This window comes from Sylvia atricapilla, chromosome 5, assembly GCF_009819655.1.
Source record: "Sylvia atricapilla isolate bSylAtr1 chromosome 5, bSylAtr1.pri, whole genome shotgun sequence".
NCBI classification, from domain to species: domain Eukaryota; kingdom Metazoa; phylum Chordata; class Aves; order Passeriformes; family Sylviidae; genus Sylvia; species Sylvia atricapilla.
The window spans coordinates 11,378,863-11,403,088 of NC_089144.1; the positions used below are offsets into that span (position 1 = coordinate 11,378,863).

At 39.8% G+C, this 24,226-nt stretch overlaps 1 protein-coding gene across 1 annotated transcript in view; it reads left to right on the plus strand.

Annotated features, from left to right (window-relative positions):
- The window catches only part of RELN (reelin), a 287,001-nt gene extending 263,498 nt beyond the window's left edge, over positions 1-23,503 (plus strand). The window contains exons 52-66 of the mRNA XM_066319238.1: positions 707-963; positions 2,087-2,241; positions 3,034-3,248; positions 3,532-3,709; positions 4,672-4,847; positions 6,058-6,164; positions 6,577-6,819; positions 7,338-7,513; positions 9,145-9,218; positions 10,015-10,176; positions 10,503-10,660; positions 11,495-11,714; positions 12,704-12,901; positions 13,299-13,397; positions 22,363-23,503. Coding sequence (XP_066175335.1) covers positions 707-963; positions 2,087-2,241; positions 3,034-3,248; positions 3,532-3,709; positions 4,672-4,847; positions 6,058-6,164; positions 6,577-6,819; positions 7,338-7,513; positions 9,145-9,218; positions 10,015-10,176; positions 10,503-10,660; positions 11,495-11,714; positions 12,704-12,901; positions 13,299-13,397; positions 22,363-22,459 — 2,515 coding nt within the window. The 3' untranslated portion in view covers positions 22,460-23,503. The remainder of the gene's footprint in view (positions 1-706; positions 964-2,086; positions 2,242-3,033; positions 3,249-3,531; positions 3,710-4,671; positions 4,848-6,057; positions 6,165-6,576; positions 6,820-7,337; positions 7,514-9,144; positions 9,219-10,014; positions 10,177-10,502; positions 10,661-11,494; positions 11,715-12,703; positions 12,902-13,298; positions 13,398-22,362) is intronic.
- The last annotated feature ends 723 nt before the right edge of the window (positions 23,504-24,226 follow it).

Here is a 24,226-nt window from a genome sequence, read left to right on the forward strand (position 1 = left end):
AGAAACTACATTTCTGCAGTTATCCATCAAAAGGATGGATACACTCAGGCCCTACTTTCAGATGTTTATGAGATTCAAAACATGCATATATGTGAGCTGACCTTTTCCTCACTGACTAACTTAAAAGATTCATGGAAAATGAGGATGTGAGGGACCCATTCATTGTTATTTTATTTGAGCACACCAAGAAATCACTAGCACTTTAGTTGGACATGAGATTTCAGTGTACTATTGTCTACTGTTGCAATGGAGCAGATAAAATTGTACTGGAACATTGCTATCTGCTGAATGGCTCCAGGGTGAAAAAAGCAATCTTCATTTTATTTCCACATTCTCCTTCTTAACACTTTCCTTAATAAGGGCCTTATGGCCATACCCTGCTAGTCCAGACCATTGCATTCAGTCCCATAAGGACAGCTGGAGCAAGTGAGGTTGTTCAAACCATGCCACAGTCTGGGTGCTGACCCTTTCCACCTCTCCCTGAACCCTTATCCCAAGAATGACGTTGGGAGTGATCAGAAAAATGTTTGTTTCGGAAATATCTCCTAGAGGAATATGGACTAGACCGGTCTTTTTCTTCTTTCCCAAATTCCCTGTGTTCTAGGAAACATCAGGAATGGACACTGCCAAAGCACCCAGCATGGAGCATTGCAAAGTGTCCTACTCCTACAGCTTTCCTACAACTAATTCCCACCTCTTGTTCCAGCTTTGTGAACATCCTCCTACCCTACGACGCCAAAGCCGTGGGGACACGCTTCCGCTGGTGGCAGCCCAAGCACGACGGGCTGGACCAGAACGACTGGGCCGTGGACAACGTGCTGATCTCGGGCTCGGCTGACCAGAGGACGGTGATGCTGGACACCTTCAGCAGCGCTCCCCTGCCGCAGCACGAGCGCTCCCCGGCCGACGCGGGGCCCGCCGGCAGGGTGGCCTTCGACATGGCCATGGAGGACAAAACCACGGGTAAGCCTCGCTGTGGGAACTGGCAGCCGTCACAGCATGGATTCTTAGGCTCCAGGCAGTGCCCCGGAGCCTGTGGGAGAGCCAAGGACAGAAGTCTCTCAGTCTGGCCTGGGAAATCGTGAGGAGGAGCCCAAAACAATCCCTGTAAATAACAGCTGTAGATATCCTCCTCATGACACCTGGTGTTTTTCCCACTTGTTTACTGGTAGAGGTGTTTACAAAAAGGTGGTGTCCTAAAGGAAAAATCCTATTCATTGTACTGAAACACTGTATAAAAAGAATCTCTCTTTCAATAAACTTTGCTATAAGCCCTCTGAAGAAATCAGGATTCTACATGTCATTACATGAGCCATCCTGAATCATAATGATACCTCATTCCACCTCAGTCTGAGCTAAGGAGCAATGAGCCAGTGCAGTGGTTTGCACATCTTGCTGAGCCTCTGAATCTTTGTCTCACTGTGATGACAATCACAGAAAATCCCACTGCTATAGAGGCCTTGCCTTTTGCTTTTTCTTCACAAAAAGATGTAATGCAGCTTTTTTACTGTATGAATTTATTTAGAAGACTAATTTATTTTAACAGAAAAAAAATTGAAAATGCCAGGTTATTGTAAGAAAATTTTTTATCCTGAGTGCCTGCTCCCTATTTTCTAGCTTTTTAAAATTTTCTTTAGATAAGTTGAGTTACATTTTACAACTAAATTTTGTGGAAGACACATTTCTGTATGTTTATAAGGCTTAACAGCTACCACTGCTGTTAATGGGTACACTTTGTGCAGACATGTAGGCCACACCCATTAAAAAGCTCTCCCAAAATGTTCAGTGAAATAGAAGTAAATAGAAGTAAATAGTAAGTCTCATATCCTTACTTCTTGAACATTAAAAAATAATACTGTAATGCTTATATAAGAGAGTAGTAAGAGGTGCTCTCAGCAATCAATGTGATAAATGTAATACATATTTACGTGGGAACAATGGGATACTGACATTCTGAGGAGCAGTACTAAATAATTCTCAAGTAGGCTGAAAAATAAAGCCATTAATCACCTTCTGTGGTTAACACTACTCCCTCTTTAATTTATATTGTCACTGTATATTACTGACATTGCCATTTATTTTGTAGTGAATGAACACTGGTTATTCCATGATGATTGCTCAATTGAGAGATTTTGTGATTCTCCTGATGGTGTCATGATCTGTGGAAGCCACGATGGCAGAGAGGTCTATGCAGTCACCCACGACCTGACTCCCACAGAAGGTTGGATTATGCAGTTCAAGGTAAAATCTGTCTGCAGGATAATTATTCAAAACAACATTTTGTTCCAGGTCTAAGTAGATCTTTCATGAGGAAGGATGATGTATAGGCCTACTCAGGAGCCATTCCCTGCTGGGAAAAATGTTGTTATTAGGCCATCCTCATTTGTCTCACTTTGTGTTGGTCAGCTTTAATACCACAGGCTGTTCTCAGAGGTGACACATTCTTCTCTTCCAGCACTGCAGTTCCATGGACATCATGTAATAAGGATATTGCACGTCTCCCATGTGCCTATTTTGTAACAGCTGCTGGTGAGGGAAAAGCAGCTCCACAGTAGTTCACTCTGCTCCTGTGTTGTCATTCATTCACATCAAACCTGCACCCAAACACCCCTTTACCTAAATGAAGGAAATAACCCAGCAATATATGGAAATTGCAAGAACCCTTTGCACATCCATCCATAAAGGTGGTCTCCCTAATCCGTGGCCTTCTCTGAAATATTCAAATCTAAGGTTGTATGGGAATGGGACATTAACTTTATTTGTTATGTGGTACTGGGGTTTAAGGTATGAGTGTCAAAATCTGGAAATTCAGAAATGTGAGCTGTCTAGAAGAAAACAAAATTCACAATATGGCATCTGTTCTCAGCCTTGAGAATATCAGAGATCTGCAGGTGACTGGTGGTATCATACAGGTACCATACAAGTGCCAACCTTTTCAAGTAAAATTCTGCAGTCTGTTTTCAGGTTCAAACACTTTTTAACACTCCCCCACCACAATTAATTCTTAATTACTGATGGTCTCTTTTTTATTAGGTTTCTGTTGGATGTAAAACCTCAGAAAAACTTGCACAAAATCAGGTTCATGTGCAGTACTCCACTGACTTTGGCGTGAGCTGGAGTTACTTAGTACCTCAGTGCTTACCAGCCGATCCAAAATGTTCTGGGAGTGTCTCACAGCCATCTGTCTTCTTTCCCACAAAAGGATGGAAAAGAGTAACTTACACACTGCCTGAAAGCCTTGTGGGCAAGTAAGTATGAATTTGCTACTCATTTTGTCTTGGATTGAGTACCTTGCTGGAAAGACAACAGGACATCTGTCTTAATTTTCTTTCAAGGAAATTGCAGAATAGCAGTGTTCATGTTCATTACATTATGGGTATGTAAAAAAATCAATTCCAATAGATACTTCCACTACTTGTGGAAGCTCAGGAGGTAGCACAGTCATGAGGATATTGTGTTTAATCACCTTTTGTCAATTGAGCAAAGTTGTTTTATGCATATGTCTGATTTTCTTCATTCCTTTGTATCTAGTCCCGTGAGGTTTCGGTTCTACCAGAAATACTCAGATATGCAGTGGGCCATTGATAATTTCTATCTGGGCCCTGGTTGTCTGGAAAACTGTAGAGGTCATGGAGACTGCCTGAATGAGCAATGCATCTGTGATCCTGGGTATTCGGGTCCAAACTGCTACCTGACCCAGACACTGAAGGTAATTTTATTGCACGTTTTAAAGAATGAATTTTGGCATGTGTTTGACTGGGAAGGAGAGAGAAGAGAGATTGATCTCAATTGAAATTTAGCTTTGGTTCCTGTCAGCCTGAAGACAGTCAAATCCATTTTCAGCCCTTTCATTAGTTTCCTTTTTAAAAGTATTACTGCATTATTCAAGAATAGGTTTGTTGCTTTGAAAATAACAATTAGCCTGAAAAAGCTGTGATAAAGTTCACTGTTCATCTTTTAATCATCCTTATAGGATGTAAATCACCCTTGCACATAATGGTTGTATTTGAACAAAATAGAAAGATTGTCTTCACTGTGAAAGCGCTTACTGCTCTTAAACAAGCAAGTGGACTCTAGTCAGATTTTGCTAATTTAAAAGTTGAAAATAACAAAGTTGTCAGTTATCATGTCATTTGAATTATTATAACCTGCTGGTTTTCATCTGAAATGTTAATTACATGAACAAATATCATTGTCAGTTTGCAATTTTTAATTAGTAATGTATCCATCATATTAAGGACACTTGGGATAATGGTAGCAATTTTAGGGGAGTCTTACTGCTAACTCCTTAATGCCAGGATTGCTGGTTTTGCCAAGGAAAGATATAGACTATTTTTTCTCCCATGCACACACATTTCCCCCACTGTTGCCCTCTGCCATCAAAACCTTGGCCACACAAATGCAACATGTTCAATCATTTGCATATGCCAATTTTAATTTGCTGCATTACCTCCCAAGTATGTTAAAATCCAGCCCTAATATATTTTCACATTTAGCCAATTCAGTTCAAGTGGCCAAATATTCTGCCAGAAGTGATTATGTTCAGTCACCCTGAAAAAAATTTAGTGTTCTTGAGCCCTTCAAACGTGTTTAGGTCTGTTCCAGCTGTGGTTATCAAAAAGACTTAGAATCTTGTTTACCTCTGCTTCATGTTAAACACTTTACTTACAGACCTTCCTGAAAGAACGCTTTGACAATGAGGAAATTAAACCAGATTTATGGATGTCCTTAGAAGGTGGAAATACCTGCACCGAGTGTGGAATTCTCGCAGAGGACACAACTCTGTATTTTGGAGGTGCAACTGTGAGGCAGGCTGTCACTCAGGACCTGGACTTGCGGGGGGCAAAGTAGGTCATGGTTCCATGTCATTGTCACAGGGAATGCTGTCATACACTGGCAAAGCAGCAGGCAGCACAGCTGCTGGCTCAGGGAATTCCTAGGCCACCACAAGGATGGCACTACCTGAGGCAGACACTGCTGAGATTATGATTCTCACGGCGCTGATGCTTTCAGATGAGTCACAGAGAGCAAGGCTCACCCTAGCACAGTGGAAAGGGTCTGACATGTCCAGGTGAAGCAGTAGGTCCCTTTGCCCAGAAATGTCCTGGCATCCACAACTTTTGTCCTGTTAAGAGGCAAAACACCAGTCACCTGGGCATCACTCCTGGAGGCACCAGCCGTGTCTCTCACTGAGTTCAGAGCAGAACTTCTGCTGGCTGTCCTCTCTTGGGTGCCTGTACAAGATCCATTCCAGTCCTATACGGTTGGAAAGGATGACTTATCAGGAAAGCAATGGAATTCTGTCGGTTTAGACAAGCTAAGGACATGATGTAAAAAACTTCAGCATCATTTCTCTTGATCATATGGCTTTAATGAAGCCACATACTGACTTCTGAAATTCTGCAAGTTTGCTGAATCCCAGGAAGGAAGGGGTCTCCAACCTCATGCTCAAAGCCAGGTATACTGAATTCAGGCCAGTTTGTCCAGGACTTTGTCTCATTGGATCTTTAAAAACCTCCAAGAACAGAGATCCTACTGTCTGTTTGTACTGGAACACTTGTACTAGTGTTCAGTTACTCTCAGAGTGATTTTTTACTCTTTTTTTCCCTCTGGTAAATCCATTTGGAAATTCCTATTTTTTCAGTGTATGACCACTGGTTCTGACCTCCGTTTCCAATCATTCCAGTGTCCTCCACTGACCTTGCCTCAGTTTATCAACTTCTTTTATGTCCGTCATGGATACAAGGGCACCTTAACACATGGTGAGCCCCCATTTTACCAGGACCCTCAGGGAGCCCTAAGCAAAGCAGCTCCCATCCAGTCTGTCCCTGGCTGGGACATTTGCAATGAGTTACTCCCTCCCAGGGGCAGTTCTTAGCTGAATTCCATGAGGTTCCCATGAAAATTACTAGACAATGGTTTTGGAAACCTTTGCAGTACTTGTGCATCCATGTTACTTGCTTTAAGATGCTGGAACAATTTCAGCATGTCTGTCAACAGAAAGCAACCTCTATTTGTTTAAGTCTAATAGATGTGATCATATACATTTACTCTTAGGTTTCTACAGTACTGGGGGAGAATTGGGAGTGAAAACAACATGACAACATGCCACAGACCAACTTGCAGAAAAGAAGGAGTGCTGCTAGACTACTCCATTGATGGAGGCAAGTACATACTGTATTTACAGCTGAGCTGCAGTCTGGTTCTGTACCCACCATGAATACCTGAGAAGTTGTCAGAGATCCAAAATAAAAAGCTAATTCTTCATTGTAAAGCTACTTTTGTCCATGTAAAGATTTTTTCCTGATCTAAAATTCCCATCTATTACTCAGAACTTTTCCATAATCTCCTTGCCTTATTTCAGTAATCAGTTGCTTCCACCCAAGTTGATAATTTCTTTTTACAATTACAAGATGACTCTTGCAGTGAGTAACAGTTGTCAGCTATCCTTAGAATTTAAGCTCTATCAGCAGACCATCACTATCACTTTTTATTTACCATTATCTTACTTTAATCCTTTAGAAGATTCTACCATATGCTTGGTTCCATTACTAAACCCGCATCTTTTCATTCTAGGGATATCCTGGACTTTGCTCCACGAGATGGATTACCAAAAGTACATCTCAGTGAGGCACGACTACATCCTCCTCCCCGAGCACGCGCTGACCAACACCACGCGCCTGCGCTGGTGGCAGCCCTTCACCCTCAGCAGTGGGATCGTGGTGCCTGGCCCCGACAGGGCACAGTGGGCTCTGGACAACATCCTCATCGGGGGGGCAGAGATCAACCCCAGCCAGCTGGTGGACACCTTTGATGATGGTAAAACAGGCAAAGCTGCTCATCTGTTCTCTGGTGTCATCTCTTCTTATCTTACCCAAGCGCTGTGAGCTTGCAAGCAGACTTGCTTTTATTTTAATTCTGCAAATTTTTCATTTTGTAGACTAATGCTGTTTATATGCTATTCTTCACGCTATTAATAGAAGTGTGTAAATATATATATAAACACACAAACATGTATATTCAGATGTATATGTGTGCACATGTATATACACATAAACTTTTTTATTTCAGTCCAACTAATTTCATTTAAATTTCTGGTATTGTGCTTTTATCTCATTATATTTTTTAAAAGTACTATCTATTATTTAAATATTTTATTCACCTCTCTGGCAATGAATTTATTATGTCTCTTTGTAGTTTACTGTGTGTCATTACAGATAGCATAAATGTAGTTTCCATATCACTAAAGTACTCTATCTAGTGATTCTGTGGATTCATTGATAAGCCTTGATGTTTACCAAGACAATGCAGTAATTTTATTTAATTCATCTTAATAGAAGGGACCTCTCATGAAGAAAACTGGAGCTTTTACCCCAATGCAGTCAGAACTGCAGGGTTCTGTGGAAATCCATCATTCCATCTCTACTGGCCAAACAAGAAAAAGGATAAAACACACAACATCCTGTCCTCCAGGGAGCTCATTATACAGCCAGGATACATGATGCAGTTTAAAGTAAGAAATGTTCTCTCTCTCCAAAGTAAAGAACGCAATGAAAATTCATTTAATGTGTCTCCAGAAATTATTCTTCTTCCAACTAGGATGCTCAATTGGATGAATAATTAACAGTAACTTTTAACTAGAAATTAAAGGAAAATATGAAGTGTAGGTAATGGGAAGCAGAAAGGTAGAATGAATGTAAAAGGTCAAAATATTCTGACTGTTTGAATGCTTCTGCGTTAGTCAGAGGAACTGGAAGTCTAATACCTTTTTCCTGAAGTGACTGGATCATCAGATACAGTAGGATTTATTTTCTAAGGTGAGAAGAGATACCATGCAGAATAAGTTTTTTTCCCTAATTTGTGAAGGAACAGAAGAGGTAAAGGAGGAGAAGGCAGGAGAAGAGTGTCTTATGAAAAATGATAGTGTGTTCAAGTAGAAGTGTTACTTCTACTTCTTTGTGTAGAATAGAAAATGACCTAAACCATCAGAGAAACATTCCTGAGTATTTTAATTTAATTTAAGGTAGAATTCTACACAGAGCCAAAGGCAACAAGTATTTGTTTTCCAGAAATGTTCTTGGCTGTTCCCCAAGCACCCTGCCTTAAATAAACCAGGAACTAACATGAAAGTACAAAATAGAAATCCATTTTTTCTAATACTAAGAAAGTACAAAAAGTTACCAAAATAGTAATCCATTTTTTTATTACGGTTTTTTTCTTGCTATTCTGTTTGACAAGACAGCTCCAGAATTTTCCAGTTTCCACTGATCAATATTTTTCACCTTTTCTCAATGTCACTGCCTATTTTATACTGACTGTCTAATATAATCCCTAAAGCACTGCTTCCCCACTCAGCATGCCAAAAAAGTTATATACAAGAGGAGTCACTTAACTTTTTACTACTGAATGTCAAGACTGCCTCCAAGATGCTTATTTTACCCAGCCTATCATCTTTTTCCTCTATTTTAAGACCAAAATTATGATAACCCATCAGCATTTAATAGTTTATATTACTAAACTCTCACTGCAGAGTTTTTCTTTCCTGATCATCTCCCCATTTTTCTTCACCACTCATAGCAAAGATTTCATTTCTAAACTAAGAACTCAGCTCTAGTATAGCTTCTTTGGTTTTGAAATTTAGCATTTTATTGTCTAATCAGTAATGTACACTGGGTGCTGTAATCTTTCTACTGTAATATAGAAAAAATATGTCTCTTGTTTTAAATATTCAGAATAATTCTGTTCCCAAATTAGACTGATTAAAAGTTTATGTCCACATGTTTATCATTACGGATTTTAAATTTCATACATGCTTCACTTTTTGAAATGCCAAGGAACTACCATATATTTTGTTTCAGACACAATGTTTGTTTAGATACTTAATTTGGACTTAAGAAATTGAGTGTTAGGATTCTGTTAGCAAATAACAGTAACAAGGAATTAAAATTCTTTAAGTAAAAACAGTATCTCAAGTACTATGTCTTTTGTTTTCCATCCACTTTTTATGGATTTTCCCGAAGTTCTAAATAGACAATCCCTCATACACTCAATCAAGAAACAAATAAAGGAGAACATAGCTTGATTATATATCACTTTAAATGTCTACCTGACTTGTTATAGCAGCTGATTTTATTTGTGCTATAGATCGTGGTTGGCTGTGAGGCAAATTCTTGTGGGGACCTCCACTCGGTGATGCTGGAGTATACAAAGGATGCCAGGTAAATGACAGCAGAATACACAGACCTGAAAAAAATAGTATGGCATTAAAAATGTAGGGAGCTTCTATTTATTAAAGCAATTGCTTTGTAACATGTTGTAACAGCGTCTGAACAAAACCTCTGTGCAAGCACTGGGATTTGTCTACATAACTCCCATAAATTCTCTCTCTAATTTATCCCAGATGTTGACAGATTCATGGCATTGAGCTTGTAGTTACAGTCATGAGCATGTTCCCGTTACAAATATGTTCACAGGAGAACACATTTGCAGGAAACTCTTTTAACAGGATACAGGACCAAGCTGTAATGAAGTGGGAGTTACTTAACTCCAAACTGATCTTTAACTAGCTAACAATAATACTGCCTCATGTGCTGTAGAATAGCAGCATAATTTGTAAAAATGAAGGTGTATTATAGGCTAAAAAAACTGTGGGTGAAAATGTAGCAAATTCTATTGGGACTCTTCTGAACCTGTAAGAGAGGCTAAGGAACAGCCTCCTAAATAAATCCTTCTGTCATGCAGCCCAGAGCAGCTGTATGTACCACACTGCTGGGAATATCACTGCCCACAACACACAAACATCCTCCCTGGCTGCACCTGTGCTTTGGCCTCTCACCTCTTGTTTATTTGTGGCTCCAGAGAATGGAAACTTTTGCTGACAATCTCATGTGTTTGTTTACTAAGACCAGCAATGTCATGACCCTTAGAAATAATCTGTTTTCCTTTCATTATTTTTTCAGTTTTTCTAAAACTCTTTTTTTTTTTTTTTTTTTTTTTTTTTTTTGCTTCCTACAGGACAGACTCATGGCAACTTGTCCAGACACACTGCCTTCCTTCCTCATCTAATAGCATTGGCTGCTCCCCATTTCAGTTCCATGAAGCTACCATCTATAACTCTGTCAACAGCTCCATGTGGAGAAGAATAACTATCCAGCTGCCTGACCATGTCTCATCCAGGTAGGTTACTGAAAGGTCAGCTCAGTGTGGGCCTATAAAATGACAGCTGTCTTGCTGGCATGGTTTACTAGGAACAATTGGTCAATTAAAAATGATTCCTTATTGCAGATTTAGATTTGACACATAACTAATGTCCTTCAGGAAGCTTTTTGTTAATAGAAGTCCCTACTGCCAATGATGTAGCAGGGTGGGTCTTTCCAGTTATTGAAGTCACAGCCCCCTCATATGATATTTTTGGTTACATTTGCTTGCTGGTGTATTAGAACGTCACTGTACACATAATTACCATGTATCCTAATACAGTGTTTGGATTTTGCTATTTGCAGTGCAACCCAGTTCAGGTGGATTCAGAAGGGAGAAGAACTGGAGAAGCAGAGCTGGGCAATCGATCACGTGTACATTGGGGAAGCGTGCCCAAAGCTCTGCAGTGGCCGTGGGTATTGCACCACTGGAGCCATTTGCATCTGTGACGAAGGATTCCAAGGTTCCGTTTCTTCATTTCTCTCTTGTACATCCACTAGAGTCTAGCCTAGCTCAAAATTAAACTAAAAGACGAAGTGATGTATCATGACCAAATTCATCACTGGAATAACAAATTCAAAATTAATAATTTGTGAGAGCTCCAGCTTTTCTCTCTCCTCCTTACTCTTTCTGGATTGAGTCAGCAGTCTCTCCTGTCTGGCACTGTTTGTGAAGTCCATCCAGCCTTTAGTGAAGGCAGAACATGGTTTCTTGATTACCCAGAATTGGCTCCCACCCCGTACCTCTCCCAAGGGTGCATCCCAGAGGATGCACAAATGGAATCCAGATGTTTGTGACTGGCATCTGTAAAGGACTCTGTGCCCTACCAGGACAGAGTGTTCTGCTCTCTTCTGCTCACTGCAGCAAAACACATGCCTAATGATACCTGAGTGCCCTTGATAAGCTCTAAGTGCTTTGTGGGAGTGGAGCCAGTGTTTAATGTCTTCCAGGAGAGCCTCATAACTTTAAAAGATCCTTAAGAATTTTTAGACATATTTGCCTTTAACCAGCAATTTGAGGTTTCTCCTATTGGCATCAATGCAAAAAAAAGGAGAAACCATATTGCAGTTCTTGAAGTTGTACTGCTGTAAAAATTAGACTAACAGCCTCAATTTTGTAAAAATGACTGCTGTATATCAATGTGCACATTATTAATGGATCTGCTGAAGTATATTCAGGCTGTCCTCACATTGTATATTGAGTTACAACCTTGAAAGGAATTACAATGACATGTAACTCAATTTTCTCCATTCTTTCTATTTTCGTATGTTTTACAACTTCATTGTGTCATTTTTAGGTGATGACTGCTCTGTTTTTAGCCATGATCTGCCAAGTTATATTAAAGATAATTTTGAATCTGAAAGAGTCACTGAAATAAACTGGGAAACCATTCAGGGGGGAGTGATAGGGAATGGATGTGGACAGCTGGCACCCTACGCCCATGGAGATTCGCTCTATTTTAATGGATGTCAAATAAGACAAGCTGTGACCAAGCCTCTGGATCTCACAAGAGCAAGGTAATAGTTTGAGCCTAAACAGCTTTTTTAACCATTCATGAGAAAGGAAACTCTTCACATGTATGTACAGCCATGTGGGCCAGTACAGATGAGGATGGACTGACCTGGCTGTGCCACACAGTTGGATGTGGCTGGCAGAAAATATTAGGGTTGGGAAAATGCTTTGTGACTTTGATTTGGGAGATGGAGAGTGAGGATGTCAGATGAAAAGGTCAGATGTTTTCATCATGCCCAACAGAGCACTGTCTATGTAAGCCAGCACTGACAATGAAGCTGTTGGCAAAGACTGGACACCAGACTGCCTGGACCAGTGCCTGATCTGATAAGACAAATCCCATGTTTGTATGTGCCTCCACAACGGTTATGAATAAAGATGTTATTTCGTAATTACAGGGTCATTTCCCCATTTCAGTTGTCAAATAGAATTATATTCACCTGGCAACGAACAGGAGTATCTTTTTCATCTATTGAGCCTCTTTGGCCATGGAAAACAAATGTAACCAGTCTGTGCTGGCTCTTAGCAGAGTGACAGCTTTTGGGAATGGTTTATATTTAGTTGTCAAAAGCAAGATTAGAAACAGGATGAATTGGCCAATGGGCCAGATATAAATCAAGCTTTTCTCACTTGAACACCCAGGTACAATATGATACATATTTTCAGGCACTTACTTAAATTCAACTTTATTTGTCCTTTTTAAACTTTTCATACACTCATTTACATGTTTGCATTTTTATACATCTCAGTTTTGTGCAGATATATTGCAAAATTGGATCCTGCCTGCAACAATATGTTATACATAGTAAACTATTATTTTGAAAGGGGAGCTGTGTTTTGAAGATGTGAGAACAGTTTATTTTGCATGTTAAAGTAATCATTCTTGAAAATGCTATAAGTTTTGATAAGGTAACGGCAATAAACCTAGAAATACTATTGTTCCTTTTTGAATAATTTTGCATATTGAAAATACTTTTCTCTCTGTGTTTTACAGCAAAATCATGTTTGTTTTGCAAATTGGAAGTATTTCACAAACAGACAGTTGCAACACCAATCTGAGTGATCCTAACACTGTAGACAAGGCAGTGCTCCTCCAATACAGTGTAAATAATGGAATTACATGGCAAGTAATTGCACAGCATCAGCCAAAGGACTTTATACAAGCCCAAAGAGTGTCTTATAACGTTCCCTTGTGAGTACCCAGTCACATTTCATTACCTCTAAGTGCACAAGTTACATTTCTGCTAAAAAATAACCTATCTTTGCATCACTGTTGAAGAAAAAAGGTTGATGAGAGGCTAAACAAAGAAGAAGACTTAAAAGGAAGGCTGATTAAAGAATTTCAGGCTAGTGTTTATCAATGCACTTAAAAGAAAAACAGAAAGAATACTTGTTTTGAAGATAAGGGGGAAAAATCCTCCCTACCTGTGTGCATTTTTAACTATTAAGTGTTTTCCACGTACAATGTGTTGATGTTGAGTGACATAGAAACAATTAGACTTTGCTCTCAGTTCCTGTTTGGGGACAGGTAGGGATATGCAAAGACCAATAGTCTGGAGCTCTCACAGGCTCTCGTGTTTGTGTGGCAGGGAGGCACGAATGAAAGGAGTCTTACTGCGCTGGTGGCAGCCCCGTCACAACGGAACAGGTCATGATCAGTGGGCTTTGGACCACGTAGAAGTCGTCCTGTGAGTATCGGCTTCACCTCATCCCACCCCACCTCAGAAAGCACTGAACTTTCTCCAGCATGACATGAGTGTTAAGAACCATTAAGAACCATTGTGGCCCAGGGAATCCTTTCTCAAAGGGAAACCTTTAAAATCCTATCTTTCCTGATGCTTTGCCCTGACTGCAGCAGTCAGTAGTTAAGATGGACACAGCGTGTCACAGCAGGGGGGGTGTGTTGTGCATCGTGGAAAAATGCAGGAGGGAAACGGGGGCTTTGTCACCTCCAAGTATTGCTGTGGTCCCATAATGCAACAATGATTTAAAAAACTATTTTGCTGGGACATAAGAAAGGATTTTCCTCTTCAACACTGTGCTGCTATTTAAGGCTGGTCTATATCCTTTCAAAGATTAAAAAAGATTCTTCTGTATCGTTCATTGCACAAAGTAATGTTGTTGTGCCTCTTAAAAATTTGTGTTAGCAACTAATGCCTTATTCATTTCCTTTTTTTAGTAAGAAGGATACTGTTCAGAAACAGGGTTCACTATATCAGGTTCCTATGGTCCGAGCTCTATATTCATCCCCTTGTCAAGATTTTACCAAGCCTGCACCCTCCTGATTCTCCCATTCTTGAGATGGGTTTCGCTGGCAGCTAACCCGTATTTCCTGTGTTGCATCATGAAGAGATGACCTGCTTTTCTCTAACAATTTAGTTCCAGTAGAAGTGAAGTGCTAGTGGCTTCCCGGGCAGGAACTCATCGCTGGCAGTGGTTGGCAAAGAGAGGCGAGCCCGCTCCATAGATAGGTTCAAACATTCTTTTTATTGAACAATTTAAAAACAAGCAATGAACAAATTAGGCTTAGATAACCTCCAGACTGTTTAATTATAGCCATGAGGTTTCTGAATTAGCAGAGGCACTGCAAGTAATGTTTTTTAACAATAGCAAAGTGAATTGTCTGATTGCTAGTTAGTCCTGTTCTCCTTTCCACCAAGAAGCACCAGCTTGCATGGCACTCATACCAACCCCAAACCAAACTGGTCCCAACACTGAGTGACTGTACACCCTGCGCTGCTTTTACACACCTTGCTGGGCTCTGCTTCCATAACATTAAGCTTAAAACTGGAAGGAACAGAGGAGAGAGACGGATATGATTCCCTTTTTAGTTAATCAATGGCTGTATGATGCTGCATCAGGAAAGATATGGAAGAGTATGAGTCTGCAGGAAGTTCACCGAGTTTAGGAAAGCATGGAAAAGAGAACAGGTTATTCTGAAATCCACATGTCTTTTTACCTTACAATTAATAATAAAGTGAACAGAACAAACCATGTAAGAGAAAAAAATAAAACATAATGTTACACATCAATCCAAACACTGACTTAGGGGCCACAAGTAGGAATAAAACAGAACTTTAAAAAGTTATTCTGAGGCTGAAATACAGAGAACTTCTCTGACAATGAGATCTGCCAGCTGTAGACTAGACACACAAGTTGAGTAGTAAGAAGAAGTCATGTGAGATATGTTATACTAGAATGGCCATAGCAAGTAATCACACCTTAGCAAGAGAAGGAACCAGGTGGGCAGACAGTCTCTCCTCCCTTCTATTATTTTAGTCCTGTTAAAGAGCTTTAAGGCTCTTCTGAAAATTGCCCTAAATATCAGGCTAGAGACAGAGGATTCCCACCCTGTTCAAGTGACATCTGGTACAATCCACAGAGAAAGACAGACCAAACTGGACTGATTTCTCCCTTACAAAGTCCTGTGAAACACAGTACCATGACATCTTATTTCCCCAAAGGCCAGATATAGAGTTCCAGTCCCTGCTAACTACAACACATGAGACATGTTGCTTTCAGGAAGGGCAGAATTACATGCCATGGTGCACCTGGTTCCTATGTTGGCATGTGCCCAGACCTGACAGGTGCCTTTAACTCCTCTGTTTTGCTTAAGTTCTATCTTCACATTGTAATTCATCAAAATATTCTTTAGGCCTCCTCAAATTTATTTGGAAGTAACCTGCAACTTCCTTATCAATAAATGCTCTCACCTGGGTTTTTCTCAGTGTAAAAAAAAGTAGTAGCTCTCAGAAGTAGCTCTGCTACTTCACTGGGCCACCTCACACTGATGGCTTTACCCATAGCAATTCAGTTTCTTCCCCTGTTAAATGATGAAGACATTCAGTCACCTCCATGGAGTGCTTCAGGGTATCAGGAGCCTGGATCAGCATCTGCTAGTATTTACCCTAGATGACTCTGCACACACCAGGGCTACCAGAAATCACACTGTGAGTACTAGGGATAGGACTTGGCTTTCGTTCTTAACATTGCTTCATTTTCCCATGAAGGGGACAGAAGCACTGCCTGCTCCTGGGAAGAGCAAGCCCCCTTTCCCAGGCAGCTCTCCAGCAAGAGGTGAGGAGCAGAGTCCTCTGGGTGCTCTTCCTTCCCACCAAGATTGCTGGGGAGAGCTCTGTGCACAACAGCCACCCCAGGGCTCTCAGTCAGGGCTGCAGAGAGACATAGCCTGAACTTAAATCTTTTGCCAGGGTTCTGTAATTACAATTTCCCATGAATTCTATTGGGAGTCATTGGAGAGTCAGTAGGCTTCTGTCTGGCTTATTTATCCCAAAGCTTGGATACTTTGTGCCTCCTAAATTGGAAGTAATTTCTGTTGGAACTCTGGCCTAGTCTCAGAAGGCCATGAACATCCCTGGATAAAAACCTGTTGATGGTCCCTGTCCAACAAAGTCTGTATTCAGTCCTCTTAAAACTCTGCATTCCACCACCCACCTAAATGAGACCCCATACACCTCTCCAGAGCCATCAAAATTATCCTCATTTGTCCCTGGTTTGAGTCCTAGATTTTCATTTTTGTGACCTGTGCACCCATGTTGATGCAGCAGGCAAGCCTCAGCCTGTGAGGTGTTATATGAAGGAGCCAACCCACACTAGGAGGTGTGGTTTGGGACAGAGATAAATTTCTGGCTTTCCACACATCTCCTCTTGTGTTTGCTTCACTGCCCTGAGGGCTGACAGAGGTCTGATTTTCCCAGCCTACGTGTTGGCTTGGCTGCCTGCACCCCCAGGTGCACACCTAGGTGCTGTGCCAGCTTTTCCTCAGCCCTTGGGCAAGTGAGCCATGCTCTCCTTGAGCAGATTAAGGGCAAGCAGGGAAAGCACCTGCCAGCAGGGAGAGCTGATCTGTAGGGATGTAAAGCAAATAAGGATTTTCTTGATTTTATTTCCTATCCAAAACAGAGGATGTCCCTGCTCCTCCCTACTGTGCTCACCTAGGGAGATATCTATGAATACATGCTTTCATGGCCCAACCTTCTCAGCAATCCAAAGATGTGAAATTCTGTCACAGGCCTAGCTGTCAAGTCATAGTGCAGATACTGCTACAGCTGATGCACAGCCAGGGTCATGACACTATTCAGTTCAACTGATTTCTGAGTCAAGGGCCACCATCCTCTCACCAGCAAACACGCCTTCAGGATGCCATTTCTTTGATTCCTTTTTGTCCCCAAGAAAATTGCTGTGGGGGGACAAAATCAACCTGCAGATTATGCATGCGTGCAAAATACATGGCAGTGATTAAAAAGGCCAAAGGTGGCTTTTATATCTTACTTAAAATCATCCAACTTTTAAATGAACTATTTGAATCACTCAATAAAAAAGCAGAATTTTTAAGATAGTGATGCAGCTGCATATGGTGCTTAAACTGAGCACCTATTTTAAACAGCTGAAACCAAATACCTGTGTTGACAAAGTTATACATTAAATTGATCTTGCCAACTTAAAAATATTTGATGACTGTCCTGTGGTGGGGAGAGGATACAAGTTGTTAAACTGTCCAGTCCCTTTTATAGCTAGTGCTGATTATTCCTTATTAGTGCAGCATTTTTACTCTCCTTTTGTAAAGAAAGCTTTGGGCACAATTCTCATATGTTCCATGTGGCTCTTCTTAGGATAAAAAAGTATTTTATCCCAGGCTTAAAAAAGAGTTTTTCTGTGCCCCTTACTTCTGCCCTAAGAAGAGCCCATGTCCAATTCTGCATTTCATTTGCACATTGTTTTTCTCTGGAAGCACAGCTGTCAGCCTGCCCACTGCACACACACCTCACACTTCTCTGCATGTGCATTACACAACTGCCATTTCTTTGTGTATAGGGCAGGCCCTTAGAGACATCTCATCAACTTAATTCAAAGTCAAAGCTACTGAGAAATAAAAGATAGTTATAAGATGAACACTAAGGGTCTGATATTGTTTTCTTTACCCCAAAACTTGTTATGTGATCCAAATGAATTGATGTTGTGCAAGGAATGCAAGAAGTGTTATCCTCACCTACTATTTTATGGTTAACTGATAGATAACAGAATGAATCCCTCCATAGTCATCACTCCATGCTCTTCATTGTTGAGATATTCTCACATTTTTGGCACAAATGATTTAGTGAGAAGTTATATTGCATTTGGTGCAAAGAATGTTTATCCTATTTTGGAATAAATAAATACAAATTATATATTCTAGATTTAACAAGAAGTACTCATGTGGAAAAGCATTTTCATCAGCTTCTTTTTAGTAAAAAAGCAAAGATTTGAAAAATGCATTTCAATTAAGTATCAACATATTTATGATAAAGAACATAAGTAGTTCAATCATTAGGTGACTACCTGAATATTCACAACATTTATGCCAAATTTAATATGATGCAATTTGTGCTTCTATTACATTTCTATTATGTTTCTAAAAAGTGCATGCTGAATTTTATAGAAAATAAAAGTCTAAATATTGATTTGAAAACTGAGGAAATAATTTGTTCAATTTTTATTTTCAAAAGAGATGAAAAGTCCTATATTGCCTCTAAACCTCATCAGGGTTTTATGACTAATCACAGTGCTGCATGCATTGAAAGGCATTTTCTAACTTGTGTTGTATTTCATTGTTTGCTGTCATTGGTTTTACACTAGAATAAGGTAAGAACTTTCCCTGAATCACTATTAAATGTATGTTTCTGTTACAGCTACAGCTCTTTCACAAAGTTTTGTCAATGATGGGTTGGTGGAAAATCATTTATACTCTGAGATGTGCCACATAGCTCCTGAGGGCTCTGATCGTCCAGTGCTTCCTCAGTGAGCATTGGGAGAAGTTAAACTTAGCAGAAATTGTTCTGTAGATTGTGCCATACTGCAGTGGGAATTTCTCCAAGGCTGCGAGGGGAAGGACTTCTCCTTCTTCTGCCTCTTACAGGGTACAGTGAAACCTGCCAGTGGAGGGCACTTAGAGCATTGCATGGGCAGCCAAAGGGGCAATTCACATTTTTTTTCCTGAAATAAATGACCACAGAGATGCCACCACAGTCAGGCAGTGTATGTCAGTCTGTCTGCACGGTGGCATAGCCACACCTGCCCCTTAGACACAGAACCAGTGTCCCCAGGTACAGCTTTCATTTCATGGAACCCAGCTGCTCTGTGCTGTTGCAGTTAATAGATACCACTAATCAGTATAGTTACTGAGCTCTGGGTTCAGGTGCTGACTCCACCAAAGCCAATATTTGCCACTGATACGAGCCCTCCGAACTTCAGTCAGAGTACATGTCTTTTTTCATCACAGTTCCTGCCTAACAAAGCATTTGTAATTCAGCATCAAAATTTACTCCAAACCTAGTCTTGAGGGACAAACCTTTGCTGTATTCTAAGCCTTTTTTCATGTTTAATTTTGTTATCCAAATATTTTTGTTTCTATTTTGTTCCTGTTTTGTGCCCCGTCAATTAAAAACACACAAATAATGAATGACATTAGTATTTACTGGAGTTATGTACTGCATATTTTTCGTTCTGTTAGGCTATGTTCCATTTTCATAAACTTTAAATTGCAGCCTTGTAGTTCAAATTGTGCTTTAGGAAACATGAATAAACATAATGCTCTACTAAAGACTAAAAAGACTTTAGTTCAGAGAGAGTCCTTCTCATAAATTGCTTTATTGTAGATATTTTTTAAACCCTGGATAATTTTGTCTTTGCTCTTCTACATTGGCTGCATATTGCTTTCATCGAACTAGCTCAACTCCAGGTATTCATTGGAACATTTTTTAGGGTTTCCTACACAAATTCAAGCAGTATTATCTTCTGTTTATTTTTTAGTAGTGCACTCAAAACTGTAAACAGCAGTCACTTCTGTTAACTGGTTTTTTGCTTTGTCCTCCATCAGTAATACACAGATAATTATTTTGGATCTGAAATTCTCTGATTGACTGATGTCTGAGTGAATGCACAGAAAAGACAGAAAGCTCAGCAGGTGCTGACAAGTCCATTAAACACTCACAATGTAGTCTTCAAATTGCCACTGATTCTAAAAACCACACCTTCCATCATAGAAGGGTCTATTCCTAATATAGCTTGATGCTGTCCAGCACATTTTGGGTGTTCTGAACAACCAAGCCTTTAATTATTCTGTGAAAATAAAAATAAAAATTAAAAACACTACCAGTAGTATTGAAAACACTCTTGCATCCACCAAATGCAAGGAATGTGCAAGTACTCTTGCAAATTATATTATATAAATATTCTTGTGATTTTTATAAAGCACTACTGATGTCTCTTATACAGTGCTTGCCTCCAATGTAAAATATATAAATACATACAATATATAAAATTAATTCAAAAAATAAATATAGACCTACTCTAATTTTGTGGTGCAATATGATACAAGACTGTAATGCATAGGGCATATATATTTACCCATGGAAAGAATAAAAAACATAGTTTTTCTACAGTAGGCATCAAGGTTTTCCTGTGGCATTCAACCAGTAGGAAAGTCTGTCTCATGTCAGTGAGGACAAGTCTGAACTACAATAATGCAAGGAAAAAAAAAGCACTTAGTTCCTGATAATTTAGATTTCTCTTATTTTTCACACACTGCACTGCTATGGTGTTCAGTGTAAGACAAAAATATGTGCTTCTTTCTAACACCTTGATCGTCTTCCAATGGAACAAAATTATATACATAAAAAAGTAAATATTTTCTACATTACTAGGTAAGCATTTCTTTGTTCCTTTCTTCAGTTCATTACTTTCTTTTTTTTTCGTTGTTCATTGTTTTACATATCTTCACCATCCCTTTAAGGCCAGATACAAAATGGTTGGTCATTTGAAGTGAAATAGAGGCCAGGTGCACAAAGCAGTGTCCAAAACGAGTCCTGAACATCTCTGCTGAGCTGTTGCTGAACATAAGCAGACCAAAGGCAGGATAGAAAAGGCTGCTGGGCTAAGGACTGCCGTTCGTCATGTGTCCCATCTGTCCAAGTCTTGTCCAAGCTCAGGCTCGCCAAACTAAGCTCACTCCTAAATTTAACCAAGTCCAGAAATGGCAATTTTTTCAGCCAAATGCTTTGGCAGGCTCTCTTTGGTCCCATGTACCCAGAGCAAAGCGCAAAGCTGCTCAGAGTTGGGCTCTGCTTTCTCCCAGGCCCATCTGCTGTACTTTGGCTGCAGAGCAGCCTTCTCCCAGCAGCTAGGTGCCCTGTCCTCACCTCATGGTTAGGATGTTCTCCTGAGAGGTGGGATGTGGCCTTGAAAGCCCTACGCCTGAGGAACCATCCACTTTCCAGGCAATGGGAATTAAAGGGAAGGAGAAACTAGGAACTACTTCAAGCTTCATGACCAATGGCAGCCACTGTCAGGAGCAGGTCTGGGGTCATAATTTCCCTCCTGCCTTCAGTGAGACATCTGGCATTGGAGCGAGGGTGACCTTAAGGCCCAGAATGAAGACTGCTGTTCAGTGCTGCTTTGCAGTTGAGCTACCAAGTGACATTAAAGTTACATAAACTCACCACTATCAATCTCACACAAAGCTTACAAATCAGCACAGATCTTGAATAAGTCAACGTTAACCCCTCTCCCAATTGCCAGATGCTCTAGAGCTCTACCTTACTGTGACAGTGCAAAAATTGTGCCAAGTGTACATCTGTTTTCTCTCATTGTCACCAGGAGCTAGTCTTTATTTCATTCTTGTATGTACATTTCAGTGGCAAAAAACCCTCACCAAAAATTAAAAATTGCAAAGCCTTGGAAAACTAGTCAGGAAATTACTTGGATTTGCCTAGAGGTTTATAATCTAGAATTTGACATGGTAAGTGTTAATCAGTTTAGTCAACTGTATTCAAGATTAGCTCATGAAAAGGGCATAATTTTGTTAGATTGTTTTGTTAGATTGTTTTAGGTTAAACTAGCATACTACAGCAAAACCTGTTTTTGCTTGTGGAGAATCATAGGTATTTTGCTAAGCAATTACTCCTTTTTCCTAAGGGCCATATTCACTAAAAATAAGCTTATGCACTAGAGAGGAAAGTATGACTTACTCCATTATGAGTATTCACTTCTTACTCACAGACAAAACTCACTAGTGAAAACATTCCTTGAACCCACAAATGGAAGATTCGTTGACTGCAGGTCACCCTCTCATGCATTCCCTTGTTCTCTCATTCCCTCAGTGGGAGAAGTAAAACCTACATTAGGTGGGATGGGTCTTGTACTCCAGGTAGGTCTTCCAAACAAGTGTGCCTTCTTAAATCAAAAGAAGATAATGAAGTGGAGTAAACCTTTTCTTCTGTTCTCAAGATAAAGCAGTTAATGATCAAAGACAGAAGGATAACTGGAGCATAAAGCCCCCATAGAAAAATGCTATGAAGTGTGCATACAGTTTTAGTGAATCTGGCCCTAGGCAGCACCAGTTTTCCTTCGCTGAAAGATCTTAACCTTTCCCTAAGATAACTTACTGTAAACGAAAGCCAAGTGGGACAGATTCTCAATTGCCTTGTACCTTTGCAATTAAGCAAAGGGTGTGCTTCACACCAATTTGCACATACTTGAAAAGTCATGCAAGGACAAAGAAGAATCAGTCCCACTAGCTCACTGCTACAAAAGAATTTACACTACACATAAAAGAAACTGACACTCTTCTCTTCTTTCACCCTTTGATTTCAACAGCACTCGCAAACAAAATTACATGATGAATTTTTCACGGCAACATGGGCTCAGGCATTTCTACAACAGAAGACGAAGGTCACTTAGACGATATCCATGAAGAAACGAGAAATTTATTTTTTTTTCCTCCCAACATGTGATGTGTTGCTTTCCATTCTTTAAATCTAGCACTGCATCTGGTATCAGGACTTTTCTGCAACTGGCTTGATGAATAACTGAAAGCCTTTTTCAAGACAGAGTGTACACCACTTTTTCGCACTGTGAACTAATGAGAAGTGACTTATTTTCTCATAGGTAAATGTTTTAATGTTGATGTGTCTGTGAAAATTGTGATCTGTTGTAATATCAGTTACAGTGGCAGTATTGGAAGTAAGCAACTAATTCTGTTTAACAGGAAAAAAAAGTTTAAGCACAAAGACTTTTCAGATTTTATGTTTATAAAAACCTACATACTAAGTACAGAATTTAACATTCCTTGTCATATAGTTATTTAAGTGCACTGTATTTCAGCTCCGTGTCATTTTATATGATTAAGTTATCATTGTTTGTCCTCTTTGTATTCTCTTCTACAACATGACACATTGGCACTGTACTTGTTTTGTTGTTGTAATATTTTTGCTGCTGATTTTTGGGCTATTTACCTTTTTACAAAATGTATTAAAAAAAAATCATCAAAGTACCTAATCCAGAAGATAATTGCAAAAGTAGTTGTAAAGGCGTTGATATCCTTCGGTCCTATTCTTTGATATGTCTGTTGGTTAGCATTGTTTTGTGGATAAAAAAAGAATGCTTGACATTAAACTTTTTTCTACTAAGGATTTGTGGATTTAAACCCCAAACAGAAATTCCCAATTCCCTGTCTAAATGTAGTCAGTTCTCTGAAACTGATTTACTTACAGTAACTGCCATTTGGTGTCTGTAGTAATGAAGTGATTTGTAAACAGTGAACGTTTCATTGTGTTCTCTTCGGTGTTTGTTTCTATTGCGGGTCATGTTTGTATCTTCTGATAAAGTTGTATCTACACCAGCAACGTTATAATGCCCCTATAGCCCTAAGCTGTCTATTATCATAAATAAAATGCTTCACTTTATGGTGAACCAAGCTAAAGATCCATGCTTCAATAAAGATAATGTCAACAAAGAATTCTGATGTTAGACTTTTCAAGCCATGTGGGCTTTACATGAAATCATAAAACAAATTCTTCCACTAAATACCTAGATTCTAAAGCAAACATTAATGTTATTTTTAATATTTAGCACATATGTAAAGCTCTGAGAACAAGAGTGTGGCACATAAGGAACCTTGTTCCAAACAGACTAAGCTGGAAATTCTTAGAATCATAGAAGCATTAAGGTTGAAAAACACCTTAACATCAAGTCCAACTGTTAACCCAGCACTGCCAAGCCCACCACTAAAGCACCACATTTACTCAGCTTTTTAATACCTCCAGGGATGGAGACTCAGCCACATGTCTGGGCAGCCTGTGCCATGCCTGACAGCCTTCTCAGTGAAAAAAAATTTCATTATATCCAATCTAAACCTCACCTGGTGCAACTTGAAGCCATTTCCTCTTGTCCTATACTTTGGTACTTGGGAGAAGAGACACCTCACCACCGCCTTCCTTCAGGTAGTTGTAGAGAGCAATAAGGTCCTGCCTAGGCTTCCTTTTCTTCAGGCTAAACAATTCCAGTTAGCAGAGCTTCTACTCATCAGAGAGAAGTATCATATACACTGTGCTCTTACATCTTGCACTTCTTGCTTCTGGCACTATACCTGTCTGAACCAGAATGATGTTCGTTACAGACCCATGTTCAGCTGAACCATGTGTTTAATTTTTAGGAGGTTTTTGATCACAGGTACCTGAGC